At 43.5% G+C, this 17,580-nt stretch overlaps 2 protein-coding genes across 5 annotated transcripts in view; one reads left to right on the forward strand and one right to left on the reverse strand.

The window, feature by feature from the left end:
* tkfc (triokinase/FMN cyclase) overlaps positions 1-17,580 on the forward strand; it is a 170,661-nt gene that overhangs the window by 119,985 nt on the left and 33,096 nt on the right. The gene's annotated exons all lie outside the window — the stretch shown is intronic.
* Positions 1-17,580, reverse strand: part of exoc6b (exocyst complex component 6B) — a 50,527-nt gene that overhangs the window by 14,406 nt on the left and 18,541 nt on the right. Inside the window, exons 9-19 of one of the 2 annotated variants that reach the window (XM_057853811.1) lie at positions 16,982-17,065; positions 14,905-14,951; positions 14,707-14,827; positions 14,566-14,637; positions 11,685-11,782; positions 11,001-11,106; positions 10,817-10,926; positions 7,541-7,652; positions 7,336-7,470; positions 7,089-7,277; positions 3,187-3,328 (exon numbers count right to left, since the gene is read on the reverse strand). In XM_057853811.1, the coding sequence (XP_057709794.1) occupies positions 3,187-3,328; positions 7,089-7,277; positions 7,336-7,470; positions 7,541-7,652; positions 10,817-10,926; positions 11,001-11,106; positions 11,685-11,782; positions 14,566-14,637; positions 14,707-14,827; positions 14,905-14,951; positions 16,982-17,065 (1,216 nt within the window). The other variant, XM_057853812.1, reaches the window with a different exon arrangement.

Here is a 17,580-nt window from a genome sequence, read left to right on the forward strand (position 1 = left end):
TGTTTCGCGGCGCCCCCTTTGGGCGAAAATGCATGCAACAAGTCAGATGACAAATTTTTAATGCTCAGTGTCCGGCGCATTAGCTTCGTTAGAAGGCTAATGCTAATCGAGATAGCTAGGAAACTGATTTTGACTCATTGGCTGACATTTGAATGAAAGAATGAATGAATTTATTGTAATTGTCAACAAACAAAAAATCATCAACAGTTTCAGAGTGTGAATTTGTTTACCCGAAGGAAAGACAAGGAAGACTGGAAAAGCGAAAGCTTATCGGAAACCCGTCCCCCATCAGCCCGGGTCGCACAAAAAGCATATTGTGTATCAGTCCAGTCATAGTCTAACGCATTTCGTTCAAAAGTCATTGAAGGTGCTGGCTGGACATGGGCGTTGGCCCGATGTCGGTCTCATCGTAGAAAATATTTTATCCATAGAACTCAGTGAACTCATTTACGGTGATAGACGTCCATTCCATTTGAACTGGAAGGGTTGTTCATTCGCGGCCAGCCCTCCCAGTTCAAATGAATTGGACGTCTACTCGTGGCAAACTCCTTTCAAGAGTTACAATTTAGTTTTTGTGAGCTAGCTTTAGCCAATAAATGGTAATGCTAAGCATTGTAAGTAGGTTATACAAGCCCTAGCAATAAAGCACTCACTCAGACATTTTATAATGTTGAAAAAATAATGAATTGGTTCAAAAGTGCAACTCCTTGGCATTCAAAAACATTTAAAGAAATTAATAAAAAACATTGTGGTGGTCAGTAAATGTTACTTTTATAGAGCAAGTGCAGGGAAAAAAATATGGAATAACTCCATTTTGAGGAGAAAATACAGACACACCCAGTCAATTTCCTTTCCTTAATTAGGCCTTAGATTGGATCTGCTTGTTAGTCAGCAGTTAAAAACAGTGCAGTTATTACAACTTGGAGGGCTGCTGGACCAAGTGGATTCACTAGAATCATGGTTCCAACAAGAAAGAGGTCTCTTGAGACCAAGGAGAGGATTATCAAACTTCTTGAAGAAGGTAACGCTACACGCATGGTTGCCAAAGATGTGGGCTGTTCACAGTCAGCTGTATCAAAAATCTGGACCAAGTACAAACAGCATGACAAGGTTGTTAAAGTTAAGCGTACTGGTAGACCGAGGAAGACATCCAGACGTCATGGCAAACAACTAGAGGCCATATGGCTTGAAAACAGAAGACGTACAACAAGATAAACTAGGAACTGAAATTTCTGGAGAAATCTCTGGGTCTTTGCTGTGTGGAGATACCGATCTTAGCCCCCCCCCAAATTTAGTTTGGGGACATTTCGGGGACCAATAGAATCGACAAACATGATAGTCAATGGCATTAAACAACGTAAACGCTAATGAAAATAATTAGGAAATTTGGACGTCCATGGCCGTCAATGGAACCCAAGCACATTGGCATCAATAGAATCGACAAACATGGCCGTCAATGGCATTAAAAAAAGTAAATGTCATTGAAAATGAATGGGAAATTTGGATGTCAATGGAATTCAAGCACAATGGCATCAATAGAATCGACATACATGGCCGTCAATGGCATATGTCTAAATTGGCCTCAATGCAATGTTAATGCCATTGGAAATTAATGGGAAATTTGGACGTCCATGGCCGTCAATGGAATCTGGGACATTTGGGGCTCATGTCCTAGTTCCTGTTGATTTGGGGACAATAATTTTTTTCCCACTGAAAATGAATGGGGAATTTGGACGTCAATGGCTGTCGATGGCATCCAAGTACATTGGCATCAATAGATTCGGCATACATGGCCGTTAATAGCATCAATGCACTGTAAATTCCATTGGAAACTCCAATGGAAGTGAATGGGAAATTTGAACCAACGTTGCATCCTATTAAAAATGAATGGGAAAGTTTTTGGCAAATTTCCGGGGAACCGTTAATTTTGTTCAAAATTCTGGAAACTGTTATGCCTCTCACCGTCCCGGAATTTTTTATGTCCAAATTATGCGATTTGGTCAAAAACTGTAGGACTAAAAACTTTTTGTCTTTTTTTTTTTTTTTTTTTTTTCCCGAAAAATCTAATAAAATCAGCGTTTACAGGCGAACGGAAAATTTTTCAGGGTCGTTCGAAAAATTTCCTGCGTCGCATGAGAATTCCAATGGTTTCGATATTTGAAGGGTGCCGATCGGTCAAACGGTTCGGGCTTTTTCAAAGACCCAGATAATGAAGAAATGAGAGGAAGCTGGAGTCCAGCTATGTGACAGAACTGTGCAAAATCGCTCAAAGGAAATGGAATTTTGATACAGGAAAGCTAAAACGAAGCCATCATTGACACTTAAACAGAAAAGAAGACCGCAATGGGCTAAGGAGAGGCAATCATGGACTGTGAATGACTGAATGAAGGCTATTTTCAGCGATGAGTCAAAAATCTGCATTGGACAAGGTGATGACGCTGGAACTTTTGTTTGGTGCCATTCCAGTGAGATTTACAAAGATGACTGCCTGAAGAAAACATCAAAATTCCCTCAGTCCTTGATGATATGGGGCTGCATGTCAGGCAAATGAACTGTGATCCAATCCTTAATAAATGCACAAGTTTATATTGAAATTTTAGACAGCTTTCTAATCCCTTCAATTGAAAATATGTTTGGGGATAATGAAATCATTTTCCAAGATGACAATGCATCATGCCACAGAGCTACAATTGTGAAAGCATTCCTTGGAGAAAGACTCATACGGTCAATGACATGGCCTGCAAATAGCCGAGATCTCAACCCTATTGAAAACCTTGGACAAGGGGATGATGCTGGAACTTTTGTTTGGCGCCGTTCCAGTGAGATTTACAAAGATGGAGAAAACATTAAAATTCCCTCAGTCCTTGATGATTGAGAATGAAAGCCGTCATAAAAGCCAGAGGTTTGCAACTAAATACTAGAGATGTGTTTTGATTGTTATTTCTTTGTTTGTTTCTAGTGATTCTATATTTATTTCCCTGCACTTGCTTTATAAAAGTAACATTTACTGACCACCACAATGTTTTTTATTCATTTCTTTTAGTGTTTCTGAATGCTAAAGAGTTGCACTTTTGAACTAATTCATTATTTTTTCAAGCTTTTTGTCCGAGTGAGTGCTCGTCTGAGACTGGGGATTCCATACTCAATTTTATGGTCTAACACTGACAACAAGGTAACGCCGCTCACCTTCGCATTCGTCGACATCGGCGTTGAGCTGGTGCAGAGCCCCCATGGAGATTTGTTTGACCTCGGGGTCGAGCAGCAGCTGCAGCAGCGACGTAGAGACGTGCTTGCACGCCGACATGCAGGCCGTCTGCGCCACTTTGCCCTGAGGAAGAGCACCGGGTAGACTCTTAAAAACGCAGCGGGGCGCGGGGAGCGAAGAAGCGCGAAACCCGATCTTCCGGCCCTGCGACAGCTTCACTTCGCATGGAAATTCAATTACACACATCGAAGGAACACACACCGGACGTCCATACACACACGCAACCTCGGGGTCAGTCATAATAGGGTGAGATTGAGCGTGAAACGAGCTAATTGTAGTGACATGGTTCGGACTGACATGCGCACACCAGTGGCGGGCCGTGCATTTGCTACCTGGGCATTCAGTGGGGACGTAATCCAGCGCCGTTATCCCGCCGAAACTTTGAAAACGGTCAAGAATATTCAAGTAAAACGGCTGCTGACGCAAGCCCTGAGATGTTTACTCGAATCCCCTCGTTTGCGGCTTTACGTCAGAACACACACAAACGGGACACAAGCGTGCATTAGCGCTTCTTCACTCGCCGCATGCTGCCAACTCCACTGTCGGGCCAGTACGTGGGGAACAGTGGAAGGGTTAGCAAGGTGCTATAATGATACTCACCGGTAAGATAGCATGTTCTATGGGCGCTCCCTAAATGGCGAGAAACATAAACCACAAATACACTACTCACCAAAAAGTTTGCTAGTTTAATTAGGCGCGCTTGCAATTTATCTAAAACGTTTCGGGAGTAGTGTACATACCATGGTTCAGAAACGAATATTGAACTTAAAAACAAATGTTACTGCAAGTAAAAATTAATTTTCACTCAAAATTGAAAGACAGCGAGAACCATAAGTGGTATTTGCAAAGTGGCATTTTTTCTTTGCCATGTGGCTAAATGGATTTTGCCATGTAGCATTTTTTTTGCCTTGTGGCAAAATTGATTTTTCCAAGTGGCATTTTTTCTTTGCCATGTGGCTAAATAGATTTTGCCATGTGGCATTTTTTTTGCCTTGTGGCAAAATTGATTTTTCCAAGTGGCATTTTTTCTTTGCCATGTGGCATTTTTTTTGGCATGTGGCAAAATGGATTTTGCCAAGTGGCATTTTTTCTTTGCCATGTGGCAAAATGGATTTTTCCATCTGGCATTTTTTTATTTGCCATTCCGCAAAATGGATTTTGCCATGTGGCATTTTTTCTCTGCCATGTGGCAAAATGGATTTTTCCAAGTGGCATTTTTTATTTGGCATGTGGCATTTTTCTCTGCCATATGGCAAAATGGATTTTGCCAAGTGGCATTTCTTCTTTGTCATGTGGCAAAATGGATTTTGCCATGCGGCATTTCTTCTTTGTCATGTGGCAAAATGGATTTTGCCAAGTGGCTTTTTTTTTTTTGCCATGTGGCAAAATGGATTTTTACATGTGGCATTTGGCATTTTTTTTGGCATGTGGCATTTTTTCTCTGCCGTGTGGCATTTTTTTGCCATGTGGCAAAATTGATTTTTCCAAGTGGCATTTTTTATTTGCAATGTGGCAAAATGTATTTTGCCAAGTGGCATTTTTTATTTGCCATGTGGCAAAATGTATTTTGCCAAGTGGCATTTTTTATTTGCCATGTGGCAAAATGTATTTTGCCAAGTGGCATTTTTTCCGTTGCCATGTGGCAAAATGGATTTTGCCAAGTGGCATTTTTTCTTTGCCATGTGGCAAAATGGATTTTGGTTTGTGACATTTTTTGGGGTATATGGCAGTTTTGCAGGCCATGCACGTCCAAATTTTTTTTTTAAATTTAAATGGCAAAAAAACGTGTGGCTGTGATTTTTTTTATTTTTTTTACACTTTACATTAGAGCGCATTGACATTCAACTGGCACCCAAGTCAGGCTATGCACGTCCAAATTTTCCATTTCTTGCCACATGTCAAAATCCATTTTGCCACACGGCAAATACCACTTTTGGTTCTCTGCCCTGCTGTAGAAATTAGCCCTCGATCAGTCCCCATTTTATTGACTCTATGCAGATGTGAACTAACTAGTTAGCTTAATTTTGAAAGAGTCCAATTTTGATAGTTTTCAGGCACTTTATAACACTCCCTGTGAAATAAACTAACTGCATACCAAAGAAATTCAAAGTATTTCTCATTTTTCGAACGCCTGCTAGCTAATGCTTAGGCCAAAGCTAACTGTTAAGCTGCCTGAGCAACATAAAAACTATTCTTATGAACAAAGAGGCAAAAAAAAGCATTTGATGTGGCAAAGTAAGCTAAGACTTCCAATGATAGAGGAAGAACATTACTAGAACTCAACCCAAACAAACAATGTAAACAACACTTCCAAAAAGACTATCGTAACAGTTAGCGAAGCACTTTTCCGCCGCGTAACGATCTCCTCATGGTCACGCGGTAAAACACTAGCAGGATATGACTTTTGGGCCCGAGTTTGAGCAACTCCACTTCTCTCATTTCAGAGGGTCATGCCACTCAGATTTACTGATCCGCAGCATCCGATCTGCTTAGGCGGCCCCACTGTGTGTGTGTGACAGGGTCACGTCCGGGGCTTGTGGGGGTGTAAAATAAAGCTCCTTAGAAGTGCTGAAAAACACTTAGCTCAACCGCTTTGTGTGTGCGAGCGCGTGCGTGTGTATTCCAACTCTGCTCACTTGACGGCGCGGCGACACGACGAGCGAGCCGAGCGTGTCGCGGCGGCGCCGATGCGCGTCCATGGAGTCAATAACCTGAGCTGCGGCCTAATCCGCAACTAAGAGCTGTAATCAGCCGCGCTAACCAGCTTACGCAAAACCAACTAAAGCGCTTCGTAACGCCCCGTCGTCGCGTCATGCTAACACGCGGTTGTGCTTGGAGACATCAAATATAACTAGGCCTGCGAGCAGGACTGAGCGGGCCCTCGCACTTTGGCGCAACTCGGACGGCACGCAGGTCAGGGTTGCAGATCATCTCCCTCCCATCATCTCCTGAAAACTTAACTTTCTTGGAACTCGCCTCTTTTGTGGGATTACAAATACATTCACACACCTAGGTGAAAAAGCCCCGATTGAAGACAGTCCTACAAAAAAGGAAGCGCTACTGAGCTGTGCAGCCACAACCATATTCAAAACCAAAATGAATCTTCTAATTGGGTCAATTCGACCAAGTGTGCCAAATTTTGTAGGTCTATAAGCTTAGTCCCTGAAAAAAATCTACTTCCTTTTAATGGCAAGCAAAGGGTCGTCACGGCAACAGACAGACGTCTGGACATGGGCCTTAAATTGTAGTCTTACAAAAGGTCTTGAAACTACAGTGACCAACCTGAAAAGAACTGGATATGTATAAGTAAAATGAGTGACTTTCACTTGAAGGGACCATTCAGGGTACACCTCTTTGGCACAGATATGTTGTATGTCTGCCAAGTTATGACTGTTCAGAATTTATGGTGAGACGAAATGGCAACGATCATTTTCACTTTCCTGTTTGGACCCCTCCGCTTCAACGAAACCTCAATGTTTTTCATCAGGCACCTGAACACATGTCTTAAGGCTTCCCTGAAACAGGTTTGAGGTCAATAGATTTTTTTCCTTCGGAGAAGGAGCCTGTCTCATAAAGGCCTAATGGGTAATATTTCAATGCAGTCGTGTTCAGGCTGGGATACCTCATATACATGCCAGATATGAAAAAGATTGAATGTCATTTTCTGACTTTGGCACCCCGCCTAGGTCAGGCCCGTGAATGAAAACTCACAGTTTTGAGAACCTAAGATCTCATATGTCTCATGAACATTCTCACCAATTTTGAGGAGGATCCAACAAACACTCTAGGCACCAAGGTCTCAAATGTCGTCGGCCGTACTCACAGGCAAGTTGGTGAAGACACTGAAGGTGCTTTTCAGGAAGGCCATCAGATCCAGCAGGTAGTCGCTAGGCGTTGGCGAGGTACCACTAGGCAGGCTTACCATCCAGTCGTAATCTGCCAGCTGCAGAAACTGGTCGATTTTGGCATTGAGGCCCGTGTAGATCTCCGCTTCGGCCGCGTGACGGGCATCCTTGTGAGAGGAGACGGGCTTTGACGGGTACCTTCGCCGAGTTTGCGCGGACGCTCACCTTGAACGTTGACGTCCCGTACAGCTTGGTGGCGTTGGCCGTGTCAGGCGGAACGTTAGTGATGTTGGAGATAAACTCTTCCAGAAAGTGGCAGCTTTGCTCCAAGTGAGTAGTGTTGATGATCACTTGAACCAACTGGGCACAATATATGCCAGACTTTGAAGTACTTGAAATAATTTGAAGTTCAAATCATTATACATGGTACCTCAGCCAGCCCGACATTCTTCTTCTTAATAGCATAGTGCAGGCAGTGGCTCAGTGTTCGGGTCAGCAGCAGATTGGTGGATTTGCGGATCATGTCATCAACCTCTGTAGAGCTAAGAAAGCACATCATTTGACATTTTTTTTCCCAGCATTGAAAGAATTCGGGAAAACCGTTTGCGCAGATATTGCCGCTAAAATGAACACATGGAGGTCGAGAACAGGCTCACGTTTCCTGTTCCGAGCTCCAGAGCCACTTAACGAGTCTCTGACACGCTCTCAAGTTTATTTGCTTTGAAATGCGCCGCATGTCCAGCTGAAGAAAAACAGGTTTCGGAAGTCTGACGTGAACGACCGTCTGGACCGAAGCTCGCGTCGAATCCCGATCGAGCTAATGCTAATTAAGCAAAGGGAGAAAGACGACACAAACAACAGAGGGTTTTTGTTCCGCGCATACATGTGTAATTGCGAGTTCAATTCCAGAGGCCTGCGGCTAATAGTCGCATTCCGGCTAATTCGCTCGATTGTCTGTGCCTGGAACTAAAAACACCCGCGCGCGCAAACTTCTGCTCACTCTGCACTTCTACAGGAATTTTTCCCCCTGCTTTGAATCGTTGGAATGTATTTAGGATTCTTCTACTTTTTTGGAAACGCTGAGAGTTTGGTGTGTGTGTGTGTGGCGAGAGTGTCAAAAAGTCAACGTCCGCAAGTGAACTCCGCAAGCGCACAAATATAGCCGCACCGCAGAATTTTGATCGGATTTCATTGCGTTCGCGCTGCCATCAGCCGCAACAGATGTGAAAAGAACGGGGAGGTGTGTGGGGTGGGAGGGTCGGTGCAGTCAAGGGGAGGCCAGCACCGCGGCGTCCAGAGGCCAGAGGGCATGTAAGCAGCTACTTAAACGCTTCATATGCCTTCCTAAATGCCAAGACTTGTCTGGAGCGGATTACGGGGCAGAATGGGTGAGCCAATGTTGACAACACAACAGTAGCTGCATCCCAACTGGAGCGAGGAGGAAGCGCCAAGATGGACGCGTGCACGGCTGCGTGGCCGAAAAAGCACTTGGAGCGCTCTCCGTCCGCGCGTAGTGGCCTTTGTTTTCCTTCCGAGCTTCGCGTGTTCTTTCTCAGCGACGCGGCGCTCCGCTTTTGCCGATCAACACCTTCACAACCCCGCACCTTGCTCACTTTCTTCACTTCAGCATCTTGACTAGGCTGCTGATTCGATCTCAAAAGTTGGCTGTGCCTCTCTTCGGTCAGTCTGCCCCAAGGCAGATGGGGTTGCAATAGTAGCTTAAAGTTGCTATGAAAAAAAGGATAGCAGACCATATTTTGGACAACGGATCAATCTGAATAAGTGACAGAAAACACCTAATAATGAAAGTAGATCCTAAATAGTCACACCAAGAATGAGTGCAGTATGCTATCCATAGGCTTTCTATTCTCTCGTTGCTATGTGAGCGTTCATTCTGTCAACAATTACTAGCCAGCGCAGCACTAGAAAGCTAGATCATGAAATTGGATCCGAAATAGTCTCTAGAAGATGACGTCACACCCAGAACAAGTTGCAGATTTTTGCAGTATGCTAGCATGCTATCCATAGGCTTTTTATTCTGTTGTTGCTACAGTGGGGAGAACAAGTATTTGATACACTGTCAATGGGTTTTCCCATTGGCAGTGTATCAAATACTTAATATCAAATACTATCATACCCACTGTATGTGAGAGTTCTGTCATTCTGTCAACATGTTCTAGCTAGTGCAGCACTAGAAAGCAAGAGATAATCATATTGTGGCTAATAGGCTACATAAGGACATTAGATTCGAAATAGTCTTTGGAAGATGATGTCACATCCAGAGAGAGTTGCAGATTTTTTCAGTATGCTAACATGCTATCCATAGGCTTTTTATTCTCTTGTTGCTATGTGAGAGTTCTGTCAACATGTACTAGCTAGCGCAGCACTAGAAATCTAATCACATTCTGGCTAATAGGCTAGATAATGACATTGGATCCGAATTAGTCTTCGGAAAATGATGTCATACCCAGAACGAGTTGTAGATTTTTTTCAGTATGCTAGCATGCAATCCATAGGCTTTCTATTCTCTTGTTGCTATTTAAGAGTTTTGTCATTCTGTCAACTTGTACTAGCTAGCGCAGCACTAGAGCACTAGAGATAATCATGGTCTGGCTAATAGGCTACATAAGGAAATTGGATCCGAAATATGATGTTACAGCTAGAAGGAGTTGCAGATTTTTTCAGTATGCGAGCATGCTATCCATAGATAGCATAGCTATCCATGGATCCATGTTAGGTTAGTTAGTAATCCATGTGCTTTGTTGACATGTCTTCAGCAAACTGTTTGCGGGCTTTCTCTTATGTCTCATGAACATTCTCAACAATTTTGAGAAGGATCCAACTAACCTTGGTGCCTAGATAGTGTTAGTTGGATCCTTCTCAAAATTGGTAAGAATGTTCATGAGACATATGAGAAATCCCGCAAACAGTTTGCTGAAGACATTTCAACGAAACACATGGATTACTGGAACTGTGTCCTATGGTCTGATAAGACGGGCGGGCTTTCTTGTGTACAGTCTTCAGAAGAGGCTCCCTCCTGGGGTGACAGCCATGCACACCAATTTGATGTAGACCGCGGCGTATGGTCTGAGCACTAACAGGCTGACCCCCCACCTCTTCAATCTCTGCAGCAATGCTGACAGCACTCTTGTCACGAGTCACATGACATTTTGGAAGGAAAATGACAAGCAGTACTCAATTTGGACATTTAGGGATGTACGTAGTTTCTAAGGGGTGTACTCACTTTTGTTGCCAGGGGTTTAGATACTAATGGCTGTATTTTGAGTTATTTCGGGGGGAAATAAATTAACTCAATTATATAAGCTACACACAAACTACTTTTCATTATGTCAAAGTGTCATTTTGTCAGTGTAGTCCCATGAAAAGATATACTTAAATACCTGCAGAAATGCGAGGGGTGTACTCACTTTTGTGATACACTGTATTTGCGATAGCCTCATACTCAAAAGGGCGTATTGCGCAGCATCGGCACGTTATTTTGGATGGCCGTAAGGCCGTGTGGTCATTTTCGGGCCGTTACTACGACTAGTATTGAGCCCAGCGAGGAAGTGACGTCGATTTGTTCTCTTGTATTGTCCGATTGGGAGAGCGATTTATTTTTGTAAAGAGCGGGCCTGAGACTCTCCGTGGCGCAGGAAGAATTTTGATGAAGGAGAGAAAAAGGGAGAAAAGAAGCAGCGTGTACCTGAGATGCAGGTCTTCAGAGTACTTGAGACAAGCGTAGATGAACTCTTTGAGCTGGCAGTAGACTTTTGGCACAAACTCAGAGAAGGGAAGCTTCTTGGGGAAGGGAAGCTGCACAAAACAGCACATTTTCATGTCAATTGGAATCTTGGATTCAGCTTTCATGCGCTTTTAGCGCCCTCTACCTTCTCCAACTCGGGGTCTTGCAGGGGAAACTGGGACATGTAGTGTCTGTACTCCTGCTCCGTGGACACCGGGATAGGACTGAAGTTGTCCTGGTCCAACACCTGCCTGCAGAGGAGATGGAGGTGAGCAGAGGTCTTTTCTGCTGAGGCCGAGATAAGTCGGCGACAATCATCCCGCGGGGCCGAGCGAAGGGGGGTTCATTCTAATGCTTGAGGTTTTCCTCCCCCCGGACCCCCCTCTTTCATCACCCCCTTTCTTGTTTGGCTCTCGAGACTTCGGACGTTCCAACGTTCCATGGAGAGGCCATGAACCGGAGAGTGCTCCCTCTCCAACAATGCAACACATTCCTGTGGCTTTCCCGTGTGTGTGTGTGCATGTGGGGGGGGAGAACGTGAGGAGTTTCAGCGTGTTTGTTTGTGCGCTGCCTCTTAAAGTCCCACTGGTGTTACTGTGCAGATGGAGGAACAATGGCGTGCGGTGCCCTCACACATATCTTGCGAGGGGCACTACCCATCCTGAACGGCAGAGAATGTTCCGGACGTGGCTTTAAAACACTTCCTGCCTCTGGATGGTCGTTAAACTTCAAAAACGGAGACATTTCCCACAAACTGCCGTGTGAGCGCGCGCCCTTTTGACCGGGGGTTAGGAAGGTCAGAAACATGTCAGCTCAAATCCCGGCAGACCTGAAGGTGAGGTTCCATTTCTTGAGGAGGATCTCGCCGTATTGCTCCCTCATCTCCAGGAGCATGTCGAAGAGCTGCGACACCGGGAAACCGTAGCCCTGCGGGAGAGGAAAATTCAGCTTCATAGTAAGGGTGTAACGGTACATGTATTTGTATTGAACAGTTTCGGTACGTGGTGTTCGGTTCGGAACGGAGGCGTACCGAACTTGTTTCTGACGTAATGTAACCCTTACTTTTCGAGGCTGTGGGTCGATATTTACTACGTCTTCTCTACTATAATGAGGACCAACACAGTAGGACAGTATAACCCAGAAACGTCAACGGTGCGACAACGTAGTGAAACGTGGGCGTTAAAGTCAATCAGCCAATGCACACCAGTCGCAGTGCGGCCGCTTGTTAGACGCGTCCCAGAAGCGGCTCAACACGATGCACGCGAAAAGAACGGCAGAGTTTATTATTTGACGCGAGACGCGACCCTCCAGCGTCAATACTACTACCGGTTAGGGTTGTTCCGATCATGTTTTTTTGCTCCCGATCGTTTTAGTTTGAGTATCTGCCGATCCCGATATTTCCCGATTCGATTGTTTTTTTGTATTTTTTGCTCCCGATTCAATTACAATCATTCCCGATAATTTTTCCCGATCATATACATTTTGGCAATGCATTAAGAAAAAAATGAATATAACTCGGACGAATATATACATTCAACATACAGTACATAAGTACTGTATTTGTTTTTTATGACAATAAATCCTCAAGATGGCATTTACATTATTAACATTCTTTCTGTGAGAGGGATCCATGGTTAGAAAGACTTGTAATTCTTAAAGGATAAATGTGACTTTGTATATTGTGACTAAATATTGCCATCTAATGTATTTGTTGAGCTTTCAGTAAATGATACTGTGTTATGCCCAAATGCATGATGGGAAGTGCAACCATGACTGTGCGCAATGGTACCAATTGATATATTCTCAGTGTTGGGAAATAAAATAGGGTGTTAAGAAAAAGATCGACTACTACCTTTCTTCCCCACATTGCTTCCCACGACATTTCTAATTGTTGAGAGAGGGATTGTAAGGCTTTAGCCAATTAAAAACAGGCTTCAAAGGCTGCCAAATTTCTCTCTACTCATTTTACGTTGCCTTTTAGCTCTATCTATACGTAAATCGGTGCCAGTATATATTGAACGCGACAATGCGTGAGTGGGTAGTGCAGCGCATGCGATAAATTTGATAGCCCTACTTTAAGCCAAAACTAAAGACTCTGGATGAGTGTAAGACATTTTGTCTGTAACGTTAAATTAGAAAACGATTTAATTAAAAATATATATATATATATTAAAAAAGGCATGTCCGATATTTTTTTGCCGATTCCGATACTTTGAAAATGACGTGATCAGGTAGCTAGGATCGGGCAGACCGGAAGTCACTCGTGTAAAAATACGGTGGATCCGTTCAATTTTCAAACTAATATGCAATCGTAACCCACTTTTTGAGTCCATCACATCACATTTGTAAAATATAAACACATAATAAAATTAATTGAAATTTCCGTAATTTCTGGACTATAAGGCGCACCAGACTATAAGCCGCCAGCCACCAAATTTGACATGAAAACAGCATTTGTTCATTGATAAGCCGCACTGGACTATAAGCCGCAGTTGTCCTCATTGTATTGTGGGATATTTACACCAAAAGATATTAACTGGTAACACTTCATTTGACAAAGGCATTATAAGACTGTCATGAAACCAAATGAACCACCATGAAGCTTTGAACCAATTGGCTGCAAAGCCTTATTGTTTCAAAAATCTTCATTTGGCCATCACTGCTCCCTTGGGGGAGACGGTCAACCTCTGCTGCCACCTGCTGTCAACACTGTTGTCATCCGACATTCCTCCTAGCATGCATTGCGGCACTACAGATGTAAATAACAATCAAAATTCATGTTCTGTGCTAATTATTTCTTCAGTTACTGTTCCAGTTGTTTCATTAATTGCTAGCTACTGTATTTGGTAACATTTTCTTGGATAGTGGTGCCATAATACTGTCATAATTATTACATGACACTGTCATAAGCATTATTGAATGCTTATAATCGATGTCGGTTAGTGTCATCCAGCCAATTATCTCACTTTTGAAAGGACGTAAAAGATCTGAGCTGGACATAAATGGAGTAAGTGACATGACACATATTGACATCTGTCATAAGCATTCAGTAATGCCCATGATAGTGTCATGTCATAATTATGACGTTCTTATGACAGTCTTATGATGCCGCTGTCAAATAAAGTTTTACCTATTAACCCAAATAAATCATCAAATAAGCCGCGGGATTCAAAATGAGGGGGAAAAAGTGGCGGCTTATAGTCCGAAAATTAGGGTAGCTAAAACACCTGTAATTAAATAATAAGAATAATACACAGATCCTGCTTACACAATTAAATTTATTTATTTCTGTGTGGTGCTTTAACTTGAGAAAATCCACCAATAAAGCTTTTGAAAACTGTTCATAAGAAAAAAAAAACGATTAATTGAGGCATTTCATTTGTAAAATACATGTTAAAATCTTTGTCATTGGGATTGCTTTTCTCATTAGAACAGGACTTCTTTTTTCTTTCTTTCAGAAAGAAAGCTGACCAATAAGGCAAATTGTTGTTGGATTATCTTTAAATACCTGCTATTTTTTGAGCAGAATTATAGCTTTGTATAGGCTAATGTTCCAATTGTTGAAAGCACAAAGGTGTGTAATAAACAACTAGCACATTTATATTTTGCATTTTGTTTTCTTACTGTACCGAAAATGAACCGAACCGAGATATTTGTGTACCGTTACACCCCTACTTCATAAGCATTCACAAAAACAACTTCCGCTGTACCTGAAGCGTGTCAGCGAAGAGGACAATGAGGTTCTTGAGATCCAGCACCAGGTCCGGGTCGTCACAGTAGGACTGACAATACAGAGGCTCGGCTCAGTTTGCGCTATTACATTCCCGGTAGTGTTTTTCTCGCCTTCTTACAGAGTGCGTCCTCAAAGCAGCCACAATTTTGGACAGCGCCAACTCCCAAAGCTCCTCCACGTAGGCTCTGTTGACCAAACCCTGCGTGGTGTGGAGCACATGGTCCTCCACTACAAAAAACCTGAAGTGAACATCACACAATGCAAGTCAATTCACAGGAAATTTGTCTCGACGTCCAAACGAAGGGGACCGACTTACCCGACGATCTGATTAAAGTATCGCCTGTAGCCTTCTAGAGTTTCGTGCTGCAAATGCCAAAGGGAGAAGGCATCAAGCGCGTAAACAAGCATATCGTGCAATTTGTGATACAGTGGGGCAAATAAGTATTTAGTCAACCACCAATTGTGCAAGTTCTCCTACTTGAAAAGATTAGAGAGGCCTTTCATCATCAACATGGGTAAACCTCAACCATGAGAGACACAATGTGGGAAAAAAAATTACACTGTTTGATTTTTAAAGAATTTATTTCCTAATTAGAGTGGAAAATAAGTATTTGGTCACCTACAAACAAGCAAGATTTCTGGCTGTCAAAGAGGTCAAACGAGGCTCCACTCGTTACCTGTATTAATGGCATCTGTTTTAACTCGGTATAAAAGACACCTGTCCACAACCTCAGTCAGTCACACTCCAAACTCCACTATTGCCAAGACCAAAGAGCTGTCGAAGGACAGCAGAAACAAAATTGTAGACGTGAACCAGGCTGGGAAGACTGAATCTGCAATAGGTAAAACGCTTGGTGTAAAGCACAGGTGTCAAACCGATTCCAGAAAGGGCCTAGTGGGTGCTGGATTTTGTTCCAACCGATAACACGCAGAGAGTTTAACCAATAAACTTCCTGCTGAAACAAGCAGCACCTGACAAAGTTTAACTGATTACACATGTAAAAGATCTAATTGGTGAAAAGGTGTCCTCTTCATTGGTTGGAAAGCAAACCTGCACCCACTAGGCCCTTTCTGGAATCGGTTTGACACCTGTGGTGTAAAGATATCAACTGTGGGCGCAATTGTTAGAAAATGGAAGACATACAAGACCGCTGATAATCTTCCTCGATCTGGGGCTCCATGGAAGATCTCACCCAGTGCCGTCAAAATGATATGGTATGGTATTTTCGCCCATTCCTCCATGCAGATGTCCTCGAGAGCAGTGATGTTTTGGGGCTGTCGTTGGGCAACACTGACTTTCAACTCCCTCTTCACCCCGTGGCATCAAAATGATAACAAGAACGATGAGCAAAAATCCCAGAACCACACGGGGGGACCTAGTGAATGACCTACAGAGAGCTGGGACCACAGTGACAAAGGCTACTATCAGTAACACAATGCGCCGCCAGGGTCTCAAATCCTGCACTGCCAGACGTGTCCCCCTGCGGTTCGCTAGAGAGCATTTGGATGATCCAGAAGAGGACTGGGAGAATGCGTTATGGTCAGATGAAACCAAAATACAACTTTTTGGTAGAAACACAGGTTCTCTTGTTTGGAGAAGAAAGAATACTGAATTGCATCTGAAGAACACCATACCCACTGTGAAGCATGGGGGTGGAAACATCATGCTTTGGGGCTGTTTTTCTGCAAAGGGACCAGGACGACTGATCTGTGTAAAGGAAAGAATGAATGGGGCCATGTATCAAGAGATTTTGAGTGAAAATCTCTATCAGTCAGCAAGGGCATTGAAGATGAGACGGGGCTGGGTCTTTCAGCATGACAATGATCCCAAACACACAGCCAGGGCAACAAAGGAGTGGCTTCGTAAGAAGCATTTCAAGGTCCTGGAGAGGCCTAGCCAGTCTCCAGATCTCAACCCCATAGAAAATCTGTGGAGGGAGTTGAAAGTCCGTGTTGCCCAACGACAGCCCCAAGACATCACTGCTCTAGAGGAGATCTTCTGGAGGAATGGGCCAAAATACCAGCAACAGTGTGTGAAAAGCTTGTGAAGAGTTAAAGAAAACGTTTGGCCTCCGTTATTGCTAACAAAGGGTACATAACAAAGTTTTGACCAAATACTTATTTTCCACCATGATTTGCAAATAAATTCTTTAAAAATCAAACAATGTTTTTTTTCCACATTCTCTCTCTCATGGTTGAGGTTTACCCATTTTGACAATTACAGGCTTCTAATATTTTCAAGTGGGAGAACTTGCACAATTAGTGGTTGACTAAATACTTATTTGCCCCACTGTATCTAATTATGGTTAAAAATTTTAGTTTTTGCAGTGTTCCAATCCACGTGTAGGGGTGCAGTTAGCAGCGTGTGGACAAAAACAAGAGTGAGGCAGTACCATGTTAGAGTGTGGCTGCAGCACGAGGCGAGCCTGTTTCCTCCGTTGCTTTCGGTAGTAGTTCTCAAACACATCACGCAAACCCTGCAACACATTACAGGTACAAGTGTGTGTGTGGGGGGGGTGAGGTCTGGTTTATTAGTTAGGACACTGAAGACGCCGTGAACAAAATGGCTTTGGGAAAGTTGAGATAAAGTGCGCCTGCAGTTAAGATATGACAAAAACCTGCCGTCCGACATCAAACTAAAAGCAGCCGGCTCCTGAACCCACGCTAGTATCTCTTCCGTCCATGACGCGGCACCTTATCACGGCCTCGAAACAGCAGCCCCGCTGCTCTTTTTCAGGGGAGGGGTGGCGCAGATATAGTGAGCGAGCAGATAAAAAGGTCAAGTGGCAGGGGGATGAGGGAAAGTAGTGTGCAGTGTCAGGAGAAGGTGCTGAAAGATTTAACCTTCTTCACCTCGGAGGTCCGAAGGGGGGTGAAAAACAACAAGGCATTATTATCACTAAGTGATGTCAGGCTACTGTCAGCTACTAGCGCATGGCTAACCTGCGCGCTCTCGCTCCCTCTAAACCTTTGCTGACCTCTTTCCTCGCCG

Source organism: Corythoichthys intestinalis, chromosome 13 (genome assembly GCF_030265065.1).
Source record: "Corythoichthys intestinalis isolate RoL2023-P3 chromosome 13, ASM3026506v1, whole genome shotgun sequence".
Taxonomy (NCBI): Eukaryota; Metazoa; Chordata; class Actinopteri; order Syngnathiformes; family Syngnathidae; genus Corythoichthys; species Corythoichthys intestinalis.